The following is a 19,768-nucleotide window of genomic DNA, read 5'->3' on the forward strand; positions in this document are numbered from 1 at the left end:
AGTTATCTAAGTTTTAATGAAAAGCAAAAATAATCAAATAAAAATACATTTTATATAAAAATTATACCCGAATATAACTCCTGCATATAGACCAGTGCTATTCAACTGGGAACACTTTGTCTCCCCCTCCCACCCCATCATTGGGCAATATTTAGAGACATTTATGGTTGTCACAAGAGAGGGATTCTACTGACTACTGGCATCCAGTAGGTAGAGGCCAAGGTGTCACTAAACCTCCTACAAGGCAGCCCCCCCCAACAACAAAGATTTATCTGCGCCGAAATGTCAACAGCGCTAAGAAACCCTGACATAGACTTAATATGTTTTGTTTTACTGTGAAAATGTATAAACTGAAAGATTAGCTATATGTTCAAGTGGTATAATAAACAGTGTAGGATATCACCCTACACATTGCTGTGAAAAATGCACCTATCCCTGATATTTCTTCCCAAAAAGCTTTAGATAAATATTTATCTTACAGTATTAACCATGTAAGTTTTTTGACTTTGTCTTTTCATAAAGAAATTCATCTAGAAATATTGGGGAAAGAAGCCAATACAAATTGATCTTCTCTGCTGTCTTGATTCTGCACTTTGTGTACTTCCTCTTGGCCTTCCCATCTGTGAATGTTGTGAGCTGAGAAGCCTTCCATGTGTTGCTGATGGATAATATTTTTCTTTTAGTATGTGTGGTTGGTTAGATAACAGCATGGGGAAGAAAAGACGTAGTGTAACATGCATATGCTCATTCCAAATTGTTTTGGAATGTGGATAGCTTGTTACTTCTGCTAAGTAGACAATTAACGGAAAATATCAAATTAGCAATATGTTTTATAAAGTGTAATTGGGATTGAATTAAAACGATGAAAGATTGAATTTTACATGTCCAATTCAATTTTTAAAGACCAAAAGACCTAGGATAATGTAAATTTTCATAGAAGCTTCCAGAAAAATGTTTCATAAGTTTTATTTTTAAGTTTCATGAGGAGAGTTGGGTTCACATGACCATGGAGATACCAGGTATGACAGTACAAGAAGTCCGGTTCTCTGGAACACTTTAAGATGTTCCTGGAGCATTGTCACACAGTTTCAGATTATTCATTGCACAACTGAATCCTCAAGGATACTTATGTACTAGACTTGCATTAGCTTCTAGTAATACAGCCTAAAAGGTAAAATGACTTTGATAATTGTCTGCTTTTTTTTTTTTCTTTCTGAAGCTGGAAACGGGGAGAGACAGTCAGACAGACTCCCGCATGCGCCCGACCGGGATCCATCCGGCACGCCCACCAGGGGCGAAGCTCTGCCCACCAGGGGGCGATGCTCTGCCCCTCCGGGGCGTTGCTCTGCCGCGACCAGAGCCATTCTAGCGCCTGGGGCAGAGGCCAAGGAGCCATCCCCAGCACCCGGGCCATCTTTGCTCCAATGGAGTCTTGGCTGCGGGAGGGGAAGAGAGAGACAGAGAGGAAGGAGGGGGTGGAGAAGCAAATGGGCGCTTCTCCTATGTGCCCTGGCCGGGAATCGAACCTGGGTCCCCCGCACGCCAGGCCCATGCTCTACCGCTGAGCCAACCGGCCAGGGCCTGATTATTATTTTGATTATTGAATATGCTCCTTACTGAGTCATAATTGCCTCACTGAACTCTAGTCTTTTAACAGGCAACCTCTTTTCATTTCTAGAACAGAGAGCACAGTATCTGGTACCTAGGAGGTGCTCAATACACACAGTTTAATGGATGAGTAAGTGAAGAGGGAGAACCATTCAGACTGGAGTTATCCAAGTTAATTGCCTGCATTGTCCAAATTAATCAAACATCTTCTACATGTTCTTCATAGAGAGAGGAACAGTCAAATAAGTCCTTTCACTTTAATTTTCTTGTCCCACAGAGTTGAAAAGCATGTGAATAATTGAGATTATTGACAACAATACTTAGAGAATAACCAAAAAGCTTTCTACTTATTTTTTGATAGTTATAAGAATTTTTCAGAAGTAAGAAACTCAAATGTTAATCATTTTAGGTCTCACGGACTACTTAGGACATTATCTTTTTCAGGATATGCAATGATTTCTTGGTGATTGGGGGATATTATGAACAAATGAGTGTCCTGAGATTTTTGAATGTTATTTTAAAAATTCCCATTATTATTTCTAGTTTTCATTCTTCTTTCTTTAACAGCAGTCACTTATTCAAAGTACAATGTCATTAAAAAATTTTTTTTATTGATTTTTTTTTTAAAAGAGAGAAACATTGATTTGCTGTTCCACTTACTTATGCGTTCATTGGTTGACTTTTGCATGTGCCCTGACTGGGGATCAAACCCGCAACCTTGTTCTAACCAACTGAGCTGTCTGGCCTGGGCCCAAAGTATTATGTCATTTTGATATTTTTTTAATGATTCCTATGGGAAATTTGGCTTTTTTTTTTTTTTGTATTTTTCTGAAGCTGGAAACGGGGAGAGACAGTCAGACAGACTCCCGCATGCGCCCGACCGGGATCCACCCGGCACGCCCACCAGGGGCGACGCTCTGCCCACCAGGGGGCGATGCTCTGCCCCTCCGGGACGTCGCTCTGCCGCGACCAGAGCCACTCTAGCGCCTGGGGCAGAGGCCAAGGAGCCATCCCCAGCATCCGGGCCATCTTTGCTCCAATGGAGCCTTGGCTGCGGGAGGGGAAGAGAGAGACAGAGAGGAAGGTGGGGGGTGGAGAAGCAAATGGGCGCTTCTCCTATGTGCCCTGGCCGGGAATCGAACCCGGGTCCCCCGCACGCCAGGCCGACGCTCTACCACTGAGCCAACCGGCCAGGGCCTAAAATTTGGCTTTTTTAAAAATGATTTTATTTATTGATTTTACAGAGAAAAGAAGTGGGGGGAGCAAGAAATATCAACTCATAGTTGCTTCACTTTAGTTGTTCATTGATTGCTATGTGCCTAGACTAGGTAAGCCCAGGTTTTCGAACAGGTGACCTCAGCATTCCAGATTGAGGGTTTATCCACTGTGCCACCACAGGCCAGGCAAATCATTTTGATATTTCTTGCTATTTTGTGAAACTATGACCATAGACTGCACACTTATTTTTACATATTTGTTCTCAAAGTTGTTCATTATGCTTTCAAAAATGAGGGCAAATTAAAGAATGCTTAGTGCTTAACGATAAAACTATACATTATCTTTTTATGGCAGAACATTGCCCTAGGTGCTGGAGGTACAGAAAGGGTAATGCATCCTGGCTCTCAAGAGATTTGCAATCTCACTGGAGAAAGAAAAAAGAAAGCAAAACTTAAACACGGGTCCAGAGGGCAAATATGAAGCTTGTGCATGAAATGTACTGTAATTCATGTTGTTCTATAACTAGGTATATCAGTCTGTCAAATGTAAACATCTCTTTAATTAAAAAGGAAAAATAGTTCAAACTGAATGGGGACCAAGAAAGGAAACAGTTTATATTAAAAAACATACAAACACTATTTTAAAGCAAATAAATGGTTTCCAATGAAAAGAGTTTTAAGTAACAGAAAGTCCCATGATGTCATTAATAAAAACATAGAGAAAACCTTTTCACCTATCCCTATAATGCCATTTTTTCATTGCATGACTTACTGGACTTGCTAATAATATGCTATGTATCTATAATTAGTATTTAAAAAAAGAGAGATAATAGGGTCTTCTAGGAATTGAGTTTTAATAGTGGCTCAGTATTTAAAATCTGCAGCATAGTTCCTCCCTAAGAAAGGGGCAAGTATTGACCCTTATAAATAATCCTTAATAATTTATTTGAACAGATTAAAGAAAGCGACCTTGGATACATACATATATCCCACAAATGTGTTTCATTCTCTTTTATAATCTAAAAGCAAATGTAAATCTTGGCCAGCAACAGGATGTTTTCTTTCTCATGGCTGAAGAATATTCTGTTGTGTATATATAGACCACAACTTCTTTATCCATTCATTCATTCATGAGCATAGTCAGCACAGTGGTTAAGAGCATTAATTATGTAACCACAGGCAGGTTCCTTAACTTCTTTAAACCTAAGTTGTTTGTAAAACAGGTGATAACAGCTGATATTTATTAAATAGTTACCAATGTTTATTAAATAGTCACTGGGCATGTTTCAAGGGTTTTACATGTGTTATATAATTTAATCTTTGTAACAACTCCGTGAGATAGATACTATTCTTTCCAGTTTTCTAGTTGAGGAAACTCAAGTCCCAGAGATGTTAAGTAATTTGTTCAAGCTCACACAGCTAGTCGGTGGCTGAGTCATAGCTCAGACCCAGGCAGATTGGCTCTTGAACCTGCATCTTGACCACTATGATATATGGCTTCCACAGAATGATATTAGTACTTACTTCTCCTTATTACATACAGAAGGATAAAATAAGATAATGTCTACCACGCACTTAGCTTTTTGCGTGTTTGGCCTATAACAGAAACTCAGTAAACATTAGTTATTGGAATTATCATTCCTTTAGTTCGAAATGCTTACTTTCAAAAACATCAATGGGAAAATGAATGTATACAATGCTTCTGAGAATTTTTGTATGTAACTTAGTTCTGTATAATTTGTTTCTTAACAAACTGATTATGTTGATATTCATAAAAGGGAGCTCAGCTATTGCTCTTCTTGTTTTAGATTTTATTTTCTTTTATGTTTTTTGCATTAACTTCTTTATCTCTGTCTTAGATGGATTCACTCCTCCTGAACCCAGCAATACTGAGAGCATTTGAACATTTTGTTTCTGTGAGATTCCTTTGCCTTCCGAGTCCCTGAAATAGCTATCTGACATTTTATAATGACTTTTTAGGGTATGGGAATTAGACCTATATTAAAATGTTGTTTCCCCTCTTTTAAGACACCATCACTCAAGAGATGACGACAGCTGTTCAAGAAGCGGAAGCTGCTTTATTGTTGGTGACACAAGAGCAGCAAGTTTCTTCCGTCCAAGTTACCAGAGAAAATGGTGAGACTGAGGGAGGAAAAGAGCCCCCCTCTGCCACGTCAGATGTTCCTGGTGTTACTCAGCTGTCGAGAAGATGGGAGCCTCTGGCCACTGCAGTGTCAACGACAGCTCTACCTCTGTCTTCTGAAGTTACTCCCACTGTGGAAGGTCTGTAAGGGAGTTGGGCTCAGTGTTATGGGGGTCAATCTTTTCTGTGAGTTGGTAAGCAATAGAATGAGTGAGGCAGATGGCCCTTGTCACCAGGGTACACACACACCCCTCGCCTGGAGAGTGACCAGGAAAGGTAGGAGAGCTTTTATTTGGAGAGATGTCACACAGCCTCAAAGAATAAGGGGTTAGTTCCTAAGAAAAATCTGGTGGCTCATCTTAAGAGCTGGAGAAGGCCAGATCTCACCTCCCGAGACTTCTCTGCTAGTTTGACAGCCCTGGCTGCTAAGACCCCGGGGGTGTGGTGAAGAGAGCATTGATGTGGGCTTGAATCCCAACTTCGGTCCTCACTAGTATTGTGGCCTCAAGTAAGTTTCTTAATGTCTCCAAACCTTGGTTTGTTCATCTCTAATAATGCCTATCTCTCAATAATGCCTGTTTTACAGGTTATTTTACAGATTTGAAATAATGTATACAAATTGTTCTCTCTATAAGAAGTCCTCATATCTTCCTTCTGATGTCTTAAAGGCAGCAAAAATTTCAAATTTGGGTGATCATAAGACTGACAAAATTTATTGGCAATAATTTTTAATTTTTGTAATCTGAATAATACAGAATTTATTATTATTTAATTATTATCTTTTGGATCTCATGCGTTTGTCTCATCATTGGTCTAAGCAAGGTCCACTTTTAATTATTAACCGAGTTATTTTTAACAATGTAATAAATACCATCTAACCCAGGAGCCGGGAACCTTTTTGGCTGAGGGAGCCATGAACGCCACATATTTTAAAATGTAATTCTGTGAGAGCCATACAACGACCTGTGTATGTTACACATTATCCAATAAAAATTTGGTGTTGTCCCGGAGGACAGCTGTGATTGGTTCCAGCCACCTGTAACCATGAACATGAGCGGTAGGAAATGAATGGATTGTAATACCTGAGAATGTTTTATATTTTTAACATTATTATTTTTATTAAAGATTTGTCTGCGAGCCAGATGCAGCCATCAAAAGAGCCACATCTGGCTCGTGAGCCATAGGTTCCTGACCCCTGGTCTAACCCCTCACCTCCCCCACCCCCACATACCAAGGGTCTTGTCAATCACCTACATGTAATCCCATGATCCTTCTCATCTCAACCTCTTCTTCTTCTGATTGTTAACTTCATCTTGAATCTGGTGCTCATCATTGCCTTGATTTTCTTTTAGTTTTATTGTGTCTATATGTACTCCTAAAATATATATATATTTTAAAATCTTAGTTTTTTTTTAACTTTATAAAAATAGTATTGTCCTGTAGATAGCCTTTTTGGGATTTACTTTTCTTTACTTAATATTCTGTAGCTAAGATTTAATTACTCTAGCTCTTTTTTGTTGATTGTTTTTAATCCTCCATTATGAAACAGTGTATTCCCTTAGTCTTCATCCAGCCTCTCCTGGTGATTTGCATCCAGGTCACTTTCGGGCTTGGCTGTTGCGTACCTTGCTGCCGTGAGCATTCCTTTTCATATTCTCCATGGTGCACCTGCAGGAGTTTCTCCTGGGTGCATACCAAGGAACGGAATTACTGGGCCATCGGGTATATGAATGTTCGCCTATGGGAGGCACTGCTTGTTTTCCAAAGCGATTGCGCCAGTCTATACTCCCAACAACAATATGTGTGAGACTGTGAATCCCTGTCCTGGGAGCTTTTAAAAATATTTTCCAGGCTTCACCACTGAAGAGATTCTGTGGCAAAGCATGAAATTGACGTTTACCAAATTACCTCAAGAGATTCTGCTGATCAACCAGGCTTGCAAAGTACTGCTCTCCTCGGGTTTTTAGATTTGGGAAGAACTGGGGCTAAATTTGGCCTCTTTGAAGTTGAGCATATTCCAGACACAGATCTAGGCTCTTATCCTTTGACTTGATTTTTAAAAGCAGTCCTCGGCATATACTTTAGTAAGTTTTTGTTAAATTTTCTATCTTTGGTAGTAAATAAAAGTCCTAAAAATTGATAATATTGTCAATAGAATAAAGGGGAGATTAAAATTTAAAAACAAAGTTCTGATTTAAGACAAATATTTTCCTGCAAGGTAAAGTATTTGCCTTGTGTAGCTGAAGCAAAGCAGCGTGGGAAGGGGGAGCTGGTGTAAGGGTCATTAATCATTTCTTGCTGAAATAGTAAAAAGCACATGTGTACATTTCCTGTATTGGTCATCTATGGGTCAAGCCCGGTCTCTTGTGTTTGGCAGACCTAATGGACACAGTCACAGGGCCAGACGAGGAGTTGTTCACACCAGCTTTGGGCTCTCCAGTGACACCCCCCGGAATAATGGAGGAGGCACCCAGCTTTTCCCCGGTGCTTTATGATTCTGACGCATCTTCTGAGAGAACTGTAGTTCCGTCCGTCAGCCGTGTGAATACAGCTGCCCCCTACGGCCTGGACCAGCTTGAATCTGAAGGTATCCGTGCTTTGAAGAGAATCTATGCTAGGACTGACTGAAGGAGTCACTGAGCAAATGTTTTGAGACCAGATTAAGAAGTGGATTCAGTCGGCAGTGTAGATCAGGAGGCAGTAAGCTGGGGCTCAGCCAAGGCTGGCCTGCCATCTGTTTTTGTGTGGCCTGCAAACTGGGAATGGTCTTTGCATGTTTGAAGGATTGAAAAAAAAAAATCAAAAGAAGAATAATATTTTGTGACATGGAAAAATAACATAGAATTTAAATTTTGGTGTTCCCAAAGAAAGCTGTAATCGGCACACAGATGCACTTGTTCATTTATGTAGTGCTTGTGGCCACTTCTGTGCCAGGGCAGCAGATATTGGGACAGACTAAATGCCCACAAACCCTAAAATATTTACAATGTGGTTCTTCACTGAAAAAGCTTGCTGGCCCTGAATAAGTGATCCCTGTGACTTGTTTATAACTATGTCTGTACCTCTAGATCAGTAGTTCTCAGCTACACTTAAGCATTAGAATCATCTTGGGGAGCTTTTACTTATTTATTTATTATTCTTAAAGAGTTTATTTACTAATTTGAGAGAGAGAGAGAGAGGAACATTGATTGCCCTCACCAAGGATTGAACCCACAACCTTGGTGTTATCGGGATAGTGCTCTAACCAATCGAGCAACCTGGCCAGAGATTACCTTGGGGAGCTTTGCGAAGGCCCTGATGCTTACGTCCTCCTCCCAGTGATTCTGACTCAGTTGGTGTAGGATGGAATCTGGCATCAGCACTTTAGAAGAATACTTCAGATGAGTTCAATATGCAGTCTGGATGTAGAATGCTGGTTTAAATGGAAAACTACAGTTTTGTCACCAGATTTTCTTGGATGGAAGTTTTAATGTGGATTGTATTTTCCTAACACTGCCTTGGTTGTTAATGGTGAGTTATTCTCTTTTAGTCATACTCTCTCTGGGTTAGGATGTTTTACTGTTTGGAAACAGTCAGTCTCCTCACCTGTTAAGACTGAGAGGTTCATGCAAAATTATACTTTCCAAGACATTGGCTTTGAGCAGGAAAAAGATGGTTGGAGCACAGCTGCACAAACAGGAAGACTGGAAATATGACAAAAGACCGCTCAATTCATCAGCATTTTGGCAGGTGAATAGCTCCTGGCTGGAGCTCCAGACTATCCAGAGATTTGTAGTGCCCAGTTTCTTAAACTAAGCTGGAAGACAGGTAGGCTTTTGGGCACTAAATTAGCCATGTGTTTGCTGCAGTGAAGACACAGGCTGCCTGTTATTTTATATTTCGCCTACTCTACTGCAGGGAATGTGGTTCAGCCAGGTTTGCAGCAGACTCTATTGCAGACTTTCAGGGTTACATTGTTGTTTCCTGACATGGAAACATGACATTTTCGGAGTAGTGTGTGGAGAATTCCATGGTAGAATGCTGGTTTATGAAATGGATAGAAGTGAGCTTAGAAGCTAACAGTTCTTGCGCTTCACATTAAGATAAAAGTCATATGGCTTTGAGTTTAGTTTCATATTAACTGTTTGCTCTTAATACCATCTGGAAAACACAGGTGTCCCCCAAATTAACCCGAATTAGAGATGACAGCCTTCCTCAGCAGAGCTTATTAAATAAAAGAAAGAAATTGTATTGCAGAGTAATTTATACTTGCAAAACTGCAATGGTTTTTTAAATTTTGTGGATGATGGCAGTGGTATTGAAATATCTGAGAATTTTCTTAACTTGTTTAAGATATCCTGGAGTTTTAATTTTTCTACACGATTCAATTTCAACTTCTTTTTGAGAATATAATCTGTCAGTTTTTGATCTAAATTATGGTCCTTGTCAAGGTTCATAAATGACATTTTTTTGTTAGAAAATATAACGAGCTATCCTCAGCTCCCTGGGTGATGCTCAAACCAATTGAGCCACTGGCTATGGGAAGGGAAGAGGGAGAGAAGGAGAGGAAAGAGGGGGAGAGAAGCAGATGGTCGCTTCTACTGTGTGCCTTAACTGAGAATTGATCTTGGGACGTCCATACATCAGGCTGATGCCTGAGCCAGCTGGCCTGGGCCACATCCATCTTCCTGACTGTGTGTATGTGTGTGTATCTGAATGTGTATTCATGTGCATATGTGTGTGTTTGTGTGTATTTAATTTCATGGATGTTTACTACAGTCTTAGAGTATTTCCAATATAAGTATATTTGCATCACCTCTTAATTTCCTTTGCAGGAGAGACAGTGGTGGTATCTTTCCTTTCTTATCTGGAATTTTCAATTCTGTCTCTGGCCTAGTGATTCTTTCCACTGATAACATAGGATATTCAGGAGAAATTCTTATTTGAAAAGTATGGTTTCATTCAGATAACTGCATGATGTTTTCGGCTCTACAGTGGCTTTATAGTTGATATAGAAATCAAGATGCTTTGTCTTTTTCTTTATTTGGTCAATTAGAGCTGAATTGGGAAATGCATTTTTTAAATGGCATCATGGAGAAATCTCAGAGATATTTTTCTTTAATAGCTCCACTGAGGATACTTAAGAACTCATATCACTTTTATGAGAAAATTGTTTGCTTTTCACTTTAATTCAAAAAAATAAAAGTTTTTTTTGGTCTTTCTCATATGTACTCACTTTTAGAGAGTATTTAAAAAATTATTTTCTCAGTTCTCATGTAACTTTTCAGTTCAGAAGGCAGCTGGAATGGGTGAAGGAAATGGAGCATTGAAAATCCCATCTCGAGGCCATATGTATGAAACCAAGTTTCTGTGCTTTGCCGCTGGGTGCTAGCATGCGAAGCTAACATTAAAGATCAAGCGGAGTGTGGTACACTTGAACTGTCACTGCTGCTTATGACACTGTTGTATGAGGTTAAGGATGTCACTCTAATTATGTTCAGAATGGGCACAAATTTTGGCCTTTGTTCTTGGAAATGCTTTGGATTAAATTTTGTCTCAATAGCAGAGCCACTAAAATGATGTACAAGTGGGGGGAGTTGTGGAAAAGAGTACTCAGTGGGATTTGCCCTTTGTCTGGTTTTAGTAACTAAATACTGGCTCTTTCCCACCTCCCCCACCACCTGTTATGGCAAAAACAATAGTAATTTAATGAAAAATAATACATTTACGATTTCATTAAGATGAAAAATAACACATTATTACTTTATTACTAACTATGTTAGTTTTCACCTTTGCATAGTTTTCGAGGGTATTACGTGTCAGGTTAAGAAACCCAGAACTGGCGGTGATTTCAGTTATCGATTGCCTTTTATGGTAAGCCACTTGAATGCCTTGTCCTGAAGTCATTAGGCTTTCTCTGGCATTTATGATAGATCTCTGTTCTTCAACACCCGGGGGCTCTGTAAGAATGTGCAGTGAATTACATAGCACTCAGAACGGTCATCATGATTGCTTACATTGCCAATGGTATTGTAAAAATATTTAAAATCAATATTATGATGGACTGCCTTGAAGTCACGTTTTAAAACCTGAAGGGGCAACCTACTTTCATACATAGTTCTAAAAAAATGATAATCAACCTAACCAACCTATCATTTATCTTTTGAGCGTATGTGCATTTTTTACATACAAGTTCTGTGTATGTTTGCTTAAAGCAAACATCCTTTAAGACTACTACATTATTGAATAGAAAGGCTTTATTTTGGATGGCTCAAAACTTATAGATACAATATTAGTATAGCTTTTATCTTTCTCTTCACAGCACCCACGAGAAACAGAATATCATTGCTTCAGTCTAGCTTTCCGGAGGGAAATGCATGAAAGGCTGTCATCTGAACCCAAAGTGGGTTGTTGAATGAACAGAGTTAGACTCAAGAACTTAGAATTATTGCTCGAGGGCTGAATCCATTAAGAACTCAATTTAATTTTGGGTAGGATTTATAGAAGATGCCAGAGAACACTGATTATATGGAGTCAGGGCTGTAAAGGGATTATGTCAGGACAAGTGATTGTGAGGGTTGTTATGTATGCTGATCCTTTTCACTTGCTAACCAGAGATAGGGGATGATATTATCAAGAGGAGAATCTTCTAATATAAAGAAGTAATATTAAAATAAGAAAATATTTAAACATCTATCTGAAATGTGGGTTGAATCTAAACATTTTGTGACTGGTGTTGGAAGTGAACAGATTACCTACCTTGTTTTGGGCTTTTTCCCTCCTTATGTATGTACCTTTTTGTTTTTTTGTATTTTTTCAAAATGAGAAGTGGAGGGGAGGCAGATAGACAGGACTCCTGCATGCACCGACCTGGATCCACCTGGCATGCCCACCAGGGGGCGATGCTCTGCTCATCTGGGGCATTGCTCAGTTGCAACCAGAACCATTCTAGCACCTGAGGTAGAGGCCATGGAGCCATCCTCAGCGCCCAGGCCAACTTTGCTCCAATGGAGCCTTGGCTGCAGGAGGGGAAGAGAGAGATAGAGAGAAAGGAGATGGGGAAGGGTGGAGAAGCAGATGGGTGCTTCTCCTGTGTGCTTTGGCCAGGAATTGAACCCCGGACTTTCACACGCTGGGCCAATGCTCTACTGCTGAGCCAACTGGTGAGGGCTTATTTTTTATTTAAGTGAGAAGAGGGGAGATAGAGAGACAGACTACCACATGCACCCAGACTGGGACCCATCCTGTGACCCCCATCTGGAGCTGATGCTCTGCCCATCTGGGGCCATGCTCGCAACCAAGCTATTGTTAGTGCTTGAGGCAGAGGCTCCACAGAGCCATCCTCAGCATCCTGGGTGATGCACTCGAACCAATTGAGCCATGGCTGCAGGAGGAGAAGACATGGGTGGAAGAAGGTGTGGAGAAGCAGATGGTTGCTTCTTCTTTGTGCCCTAACTGAATTCAACCCAGGACTTCCACACATCTGGTTGATGCTCTACCACTGAGCCAACTGGCCAGGGCACACATACATTTTAAAGATTGTTAAGGTTGGAATGAAGGAAGTTTCTAATTATTATACGTACTATTATAGAGTCCTTGGGAAGTTTAAACTTTAGTAAGATGTTTTCACGAAATTTGTATCTATTAATATAGGAAGTGTTAAAAAATCACTGTAAGGAGGCACTGAAAGAGAGAGCTGAATAAATTAATAGAAATGTTTCAAGCAGTGTATTTAATGAACAGTAACATTTGAGATTTTATCTAATTTTAAAATGTACCCCAAATTACAACTGCTCTAATGAGTGTTTGAAACTGGAGAATTAGTAAGAGCTCTCCTTCACCTTCTTAGATACACTTCAAACATAGATGATATAGTACTTTTGAAAGCACATTATTTGGATTTCAGCTTCTGACTAAGACTCTGATGGAACCTACCACAGAGAATGACTAGGTCCTGGGTAAAACATGTGCTTTAATGAACGAATGAGATTATATGCAGTCAGAAAAATCTCCAAGAATTGTATATATTGTACTTTTTAGCTCAATGCATCTCACATGTGAGCTGGAGCCCAAGGAATGAGCTCTAAGGAGTGAGGGAACCAGAAATGCAGAAGAACTTGGAGAACTAGTAACACCAGGAGACTTGGGCAAGGAGCAGGGGAGGGACCTGAACTGAAATTCCCATGTTAAGCCTGTGTGTTCAAAATGGGAATAGTTCCAGGTTTGTATCACAGCCTGACTCCCCACAGAAGCAAATGTATATCCTATAGGAAAAAATCATGCCCAATTGAGATCCCTAGGTTTCCCACGCATTGAAACCAAGCAAATAAGCTTGCGATAAGATACTAACAGACGAGGAAACAGCTGCGACAGAGAGTCAGCAGGAAAGGCAAAAATTGATTGACCTGTTCCCCACGTAGGACTTTAGATATTACAACTGTCAGAATAGACTCTAAAAAATCATGTATAAAATGTTTAAAGAAATAAAAGATAAAATCACAAAAATGATCAAGTAATAAGAGGCTAACACAAATGATCCAGCAATTTTTAAAAAAGAACCAAATAATATCAATACATAAAAATATAATCATTGGGGAAAAGTCCTCATTAATTAAATGGTTAAATATGCAATAAGAAAGTTAGTGATCTGGAAGGTCAGTTTGAAGACATTACAGAGTGCGGCACAGAGAGACAAGTGAAGACATGCGAAAGAAAAGCACAGAAACAGAAACTGGGACAGATGAAGGAACAAGTCACACGTCAGTATGACAGTAAGTTCAGGGGGCTATGATGCTGGCTGTGGGTGTTTTGCAGATGTCTTTATCCGCTTGAAGAAGTTTTCTTCTTTTCTTAGTTTGCTAACACTTGCTTTTTAAAATAGGACTTTTGGTCACAAACGGATACTGGGTTTTTTCAAATGCTCTTATTGAATCTATTTTTCTGTACCTACTGAGATGATAATATGGTTTTTCTGTAATATGGTGAATTTTCTTTTAAAGAAGACATGTTTTCTTTCTTTCTTTCTTTCTTTTTTTTTTACAGAGAGAGAGTCAGAGAGAGGGATAGATAGGGACAGACAGACAGGAATGGAGAGAGATGAGAAGCATCAATCCTTAGTTTTTCATTGCAACACCTTAGTTGTTCATTGATTGCTTTCTCATATGTGCCTTGACCGTGGGCCTTCAGCAGACCAAGCAACCCCTTGCTCAAGTCAGTGACCTTGGGTCCAAGTTGGTGAGCCTTGCTCAAACCAGATGAGCCCACACTCAAGCTGGCGACCTCAGGGTCTCAAACCTGGGTCCTCCGCATCCCAGTCCGATGCTCTATCCACTGTGCCACCACCTGGTCAGGCTGTAATATGGTGAATTACACTGATTGATTTTCAAATGCTAAAACAACTTTGTGTATCTAGGATAAGCCCAATTGGTCATGAAGCATAATAATCCTTTTTATGTATTGAATTCTATTTGTTAAAGTTTTCAAACAAAATAAAATTTAAGAAAGCATGCATTAAAGGACATATATAAAATACTGTACCGAACTGTTAGAGCATACACATTATCTTTAAGCACACATAACATGTTTACAAAAACTGACTATGAACTAGTTCATAAAGCAATCTTGATAAATTTCAAAGAATTGATACATGCAGGCCACATTCCCTGATGGCTGTTCAATTCAATTAGAAGTTAAAAAGAAAAAGATAAATTGTTCCATACCTTAACACACACACACACACACACACACACACTCACACACTTGTAAATAACTTACAGATCAAAGGGGAAAAAGTAATAATAGAAAAGAAAAATAATTAGAACTGAATCATAGTGAACTATTATATCAAATGCTGTAAGATGAAAGTAAAGGGATATTTAAAGGGAAACAGCCTTTAAACCTTTTATTATAAAATAATAAAGCCTGAAAATTAATGAGCTCAACAGCCTCCACTTCAGGTTATAAAAACTAAAGTACCCCAAAGAAAATAGAAGGAATGACCTAGTAACACTAAGATTTTATTTTTCCATTTTATTAATTCATAACAAGTTTACTAAGTGGTCAAATTTGTATGAAAGAGCAAAAGGCCCCGCCCCAAAGAGCCAATGCACTGTGAAAGTAGACTAATTTGGAGGTGAGGGGCACTTGCTCTACCAGATATTGAGACTATAAAGCTCTCAGCATCTCTGTATCTATTCACACAGTGTGGTCATGACGGGGATATTGAAATGACTAGTGGAACAGAATAGAGGACACTGAAACAAACACCCTCCTGTGGGTGACCTTGATGTACGAGAGGAATGACACTGCAGTGCGGAGGGAAAGTGTGTTTTGTCAGAACAGTCTGGGACAATGGGCTGTCCGTTTGGAAAAAAATAAAATCGGACTGACTCTAACATGATACACAAAAGTCAATTCCAAATGGTTTAAAAACAGATGTTTAATCCGAATATATAAAGTGAATGACTATTTCAGCCTTTTCATTGTCTAAATAATGTCTTTTTAGGAACATAAATTTAACTGTGACAGAGTATAATTTATTACTTTTTTCTTTTATGGTGAGAGCTTCTTATGTCCTAAAACATCTGTACTTACCCCAATATTGTAAAGATGTTTTTCTGTGTTTTTTTATAGATGTTTTATAGTGTTAGCTTTATATTTAGGTTGATGATACATCTATAATTTTTCTGTATTGTAGATGTTGAGTTTTGTTTTTGATTTTTATGTATATTCAATAGTTCCAGCATAATTTACTAAAAAATACACTGCTCACAAAAATTAGGGGATATTTTATAGCTTCATATTAATTTTGAAATATCCCCTAATTTTTGTGAGCAGTTATATTATTTTCCCATTGAATATATTTGGCTGACCAAAAAAAAAAAAAAAGTGTGAAAGAAAGTAAAACTTAGAGAAAAATTATAAAACATCTTTCTGAACTAATGATATAGAAGAATTTTTTAAAATTACGGACACAGCCTGACCTGTGGTGGCAAAGTGGATAAAGCATCGATCTGGAACGCTGAGGTCGCCAGTTTGAAACATCAGGCTTGCCTGGTCAAGGCACATATGGGAGTTGATACTTCCTGCTCCCACCCACCTCTCTCTCTCTCTTTCCTCTCTAAAATGAATAAATAAAGCCTTAAAGAAAAAAAAAGTAGTGACACAAAAATTGCTAACTATAAAAGAAAATATTGATAAATTCAGTTATACTAAAACTAAAAATATATTATAAAACAATACAAGAAAGGTAGTGAAAGTGTAACTTCTAAAACTAGAAAAGACTCTCATAATATGTATAACTGATAAAGGATAGGTGTCTGTAATAGAAAGAACTCCAAAAACATCAATAGGGAATGACAGACAACCCAAAAGAAAAAGGAGTAAATATATGATTAGGCATTTTACTGAGATAACAAACATATAATTAAGATGCACAACCTCATAAGTAATTAAGGAAATACATATTACATCGACAGTGACATTTTATACACACTGGATAAAAAAATTTAACATTTGACAACACCAATGGTTGGTGAGGATGTGGAGCTAAGGGAATTGATCTAAACATTATTTAGAACATTCAACACTTGACCTAGCAGTTACACTTTAAAGAATACACCCTAGAGAAACTCTTGAATAGATAGAGCATCTATAAGAGTCTGTAGCCACACTATGCATAACAGGAAAAGATTAGCAAAAACTAAATAACTCAAATGTTTATTGACATAAGGATAAATAAATAAATTGTGATATACTTGCATAATGGAATGCTGTAAAATTAGTGTGCAATAAACAAACCAGCATTTTGTATAATATGTGTGAAATTTAAAACCATAAATCCAAGTGAAAAAAAAAGTCCCTGAAAATAACACCCGTAAATTGTTAGGGCATTAAGGGGAAGAAGTTGGTTAAGATGATAAAGGAGCCCTGGCTGATTGGCTCAGCGGTAGAGCGTCGGCCTGGCGTGCGGGGAACCAGGGTTTGATTCCCGGCCAGGGCACATAGGAGAAGCGCCCATTTGCTTCTCCACCCCCCCTCCTTCCTCTCTGTCTCTCTCTTCCCCTCCTGCAGCCAAGGCTCCATTGGAGCAAAGATGGCCAGGGCGCTGGGGATGGCTCCTTGGCCTCTGCCCCAGGCGCTAGAGTGGCTCTGGTCGCGGCAGAGCGACGCCCCGGAGGGGCAGAGCATTGCCCCCTGGTGGGCAGAGCGTGGCCCCTGGTAGGCGTGCCAGGTGGATCCCGGTCGGGCGCATGCGGGAGTCTGACTGTCTCTCCTCTTTTCCAGCTTCAGAAAAAAAAAAAAAAAAAAAAAAAAGATGATAAAGGAATATGCAAATAGACACAGTAGTATTAGTAATATTCCAATTCTTCAGTTAAATGGTGAGTTCTCTGGGATTCATGTCAGTATTAAGCTTAATAACATAAATATTGTATGTTTCCTTTTGTATAGATCTAACAGTACATGGGAAAAATGTAAAAGCACTTAGCTGGCAGGAATATTTAAGATTTACAAGCGTAATGAAAGGCTATAAATTCTAAGCTTAACATTGTGGGCTGCTGAACTCTGTGGTCATTGTTTCAGGTCTAGGGTTCCTCAACCCCTTGTGATCCTAGAGCGCCATCTGCTGGATAATTGCTTTATGTTCTCAAAACAGGTTTAGTTTTTTCTTTTCTGGCTTTTAAGTTTTGTGCCCAATTTGATGCCCAAGTTAAAAAAACCCTGGAAAATAAAAGCAGTGTCGTTTCTAGTGCTTCAGTCACTGTTTATGTGGGGAAACTGTCTTGCTACAGTGGTTTTTGGTTATATTGCTATAGGGGTTCCCAGAAAACACATTCCAGAACAGGTTTCTTTTAGAAATATGCTACTGGGGTGTGTCAGAGCCATTTCCTTTAGAGAGACAGTGGGAGAAAGACTAATGCATGTCAGCCTCTACCCAGCGAAGTCACCCTGTCCCTTTCCATGCTGTTCTTCCTCTTCTTCCTGCGCTCTAATTTATTTACCTTAGGAATAATTTGAGACTTGGTCAAGGAAAGAAAAGGACCACTCATAAAAGAGGTTTGACTCTTAAACCTAGTGAATGCATAGGCAAAAGACAAGGATTCATATGAATCACTGCAGTTCCAAAGAGATAGAAAGTACAGGTGAGATCCTATCCTTCCTGTCAATCAAGGATGGACAGGTTACATTGGGTAACAAGTATTACTTCTAGGGCTCCTCCAGTGCCCGCGGTAGAGATGACATGGTCTCACCGAGAGTTCCCCTTTGACTCATTAGCTATGTCTCTGTCCTCTGGAAATCTAAAAATATCTAAACTGTGTTTTAAAAAAAATGGAGTGAGAAAAGCGGAGCCCCTTTGGTGGGAACTGCCTTTAAATAGCTGCTGGACTTTGTAGCAGTTAGATTACTCAGGTTGGAATCTTTTCTCCCCTATCTTCTCCTCCCCCCTTCTTTTCCAAGTGAGAAAATGGGAGATAGAGAGAGAGACTCCCACACGTGCCCTGACCGGGATCTACCCAGCAACCTCATCTGGGGCCAATGTTCTGCCCATCTGGGGCCATGCTCACAACTGAGCTATTTTTAGTGCCTGAGGTGGAGGCTCCATGGAACCATCCTCAGCACCTGGGGCCGATGCACTTGAACCAGTTGAGCCATGGCTGTGGGAGGAGAAGAGAGAGAAAGGGGAGAGAAAGGGGTAAAAGAAGCAAATGGTTGATTCTCCTGTGTGCCTTGACCAGGAATTGAAAAGATGATACTCAAATGAACCGAGCTAACTAGCAAGGCCAAATATATATCTTTATCCATTCACTGATGAACACTTAGGTTGTTTCCATACCTTGGCTATTGTGAATAAGCTGCAATGTTCGTGGAAATGCTATGAACACAGGAGTCCAGATGTCTTCAGGATAATGATTTCATTTCCTGTAGATCTATACCCACAAGTGGGATGACCAGATAGTATAGCTCTATGCTTTAAAGCAGGGGTAGTCAACCTTTTTATACCTACCGCCCACTTGTGTGTCTCTGCTAGTAGTAAATTTTTCTAACCGCCCACCAGTTCCACAGTAGTGGTGATTTATAAAGTAAGGAAGTAACTTTACTTTATAAAATTAAAAAAGCAGAGTTACAGCAAGTTAAAGCATATAATAATAATTACTTCCCAAGTACTTTATGTTGGATTTTTGCTAAGTTTGGCTGAATAAATCTTTATAAAACAACTTACTATAGTTAAATCTATCTTTTTATTTATACTTTGGCTGCTCCGCTACCGCCCACCATGAAAGCTGGAACACCCACTAGTGGGCGGTAGGGACCAGGTTGACTACCACTGCTTTAAAGAGAAGGAGTTAACCTGACACATTGAGGACAAAGTAGAAATTACCTTGGGAGATGATAGTGGTTAGAAGACAACATTCAGGGACAAGAGCTGAAAACTCAGAGCCCTGCCTTTGCCTGTGCATTTCCAGGGAATCCGTATAATATTGTCAAACACAAACATCTTAGGTTTGTGGAGAGGAAAGATACCTAAAAATGATTTTATAATGCTTTACAAATACACTTTTTAGCCTATGACCAACTTCTATCTACAGGAGGAAGGTCAGTCAGCAAAGCCATCAAATAGTCTTGATGATAATTTTCTCCATAACCCACTGACCTCATTACTTTTTCTCTATTAAACTTCCTCTTCACCTTCTCTTTAATAAGAGTCTCTGGTCCATTAGTCTTCCCCCTCTAGCTTTATTGAGATATTTACATATAACAGATGTAATTTTGTTGTGTATATGATGATTTGGTACATGTATATGTTGCAAACTGATTACCA

At 39.3% G+C, this 19,768-nt stretch overlaps 1 protein-coding gene across 1 annotated transcript in view; it reads left to right on the plus strand.

The window, feature by feature from the left end:
• The window catches only part of ARMH4 (armadillo like helical domain containing 4), a 118,407-nt gene that overhangs the window by 14,165 nt on the left and 84,474 nt on the right, over positions 1 to 19,768 (plus strand). Inside the window, exons 3-4 of the mRNA XM_066342856.1 lie at positions 4,854 to 5,108; positions 7,346 to 7,555. Of these exons, the coding sequence (XP_066198953.1) occupies positions 4,854 to 5,108; positions 7,346 to 7,555 (465 nt within the window). The remainder of the gene's footprint in view (positions 1 to 4,853; positions 5,109 to 7,345; positions 7,556 to 19,768) is intronic.

The sequence above is a fragment of the Saccopteryx leptura genome, chromosome 6, assembly GCF_036850995.1.
Source record: "Saccopteryx leptura isolate mSacLep1 chromosome 6, mSacLep1_pri_phased_curated, whole genome shotgun sequence".
In the NCBI taxonomy this organism is placed as follows: domain Eukaryota; kingdom Metazoa; phylum Chordata; class Mammalia; order Chiroptera; family Emballonuridae; genus Saccopteryx; species Saccopteryx leptura.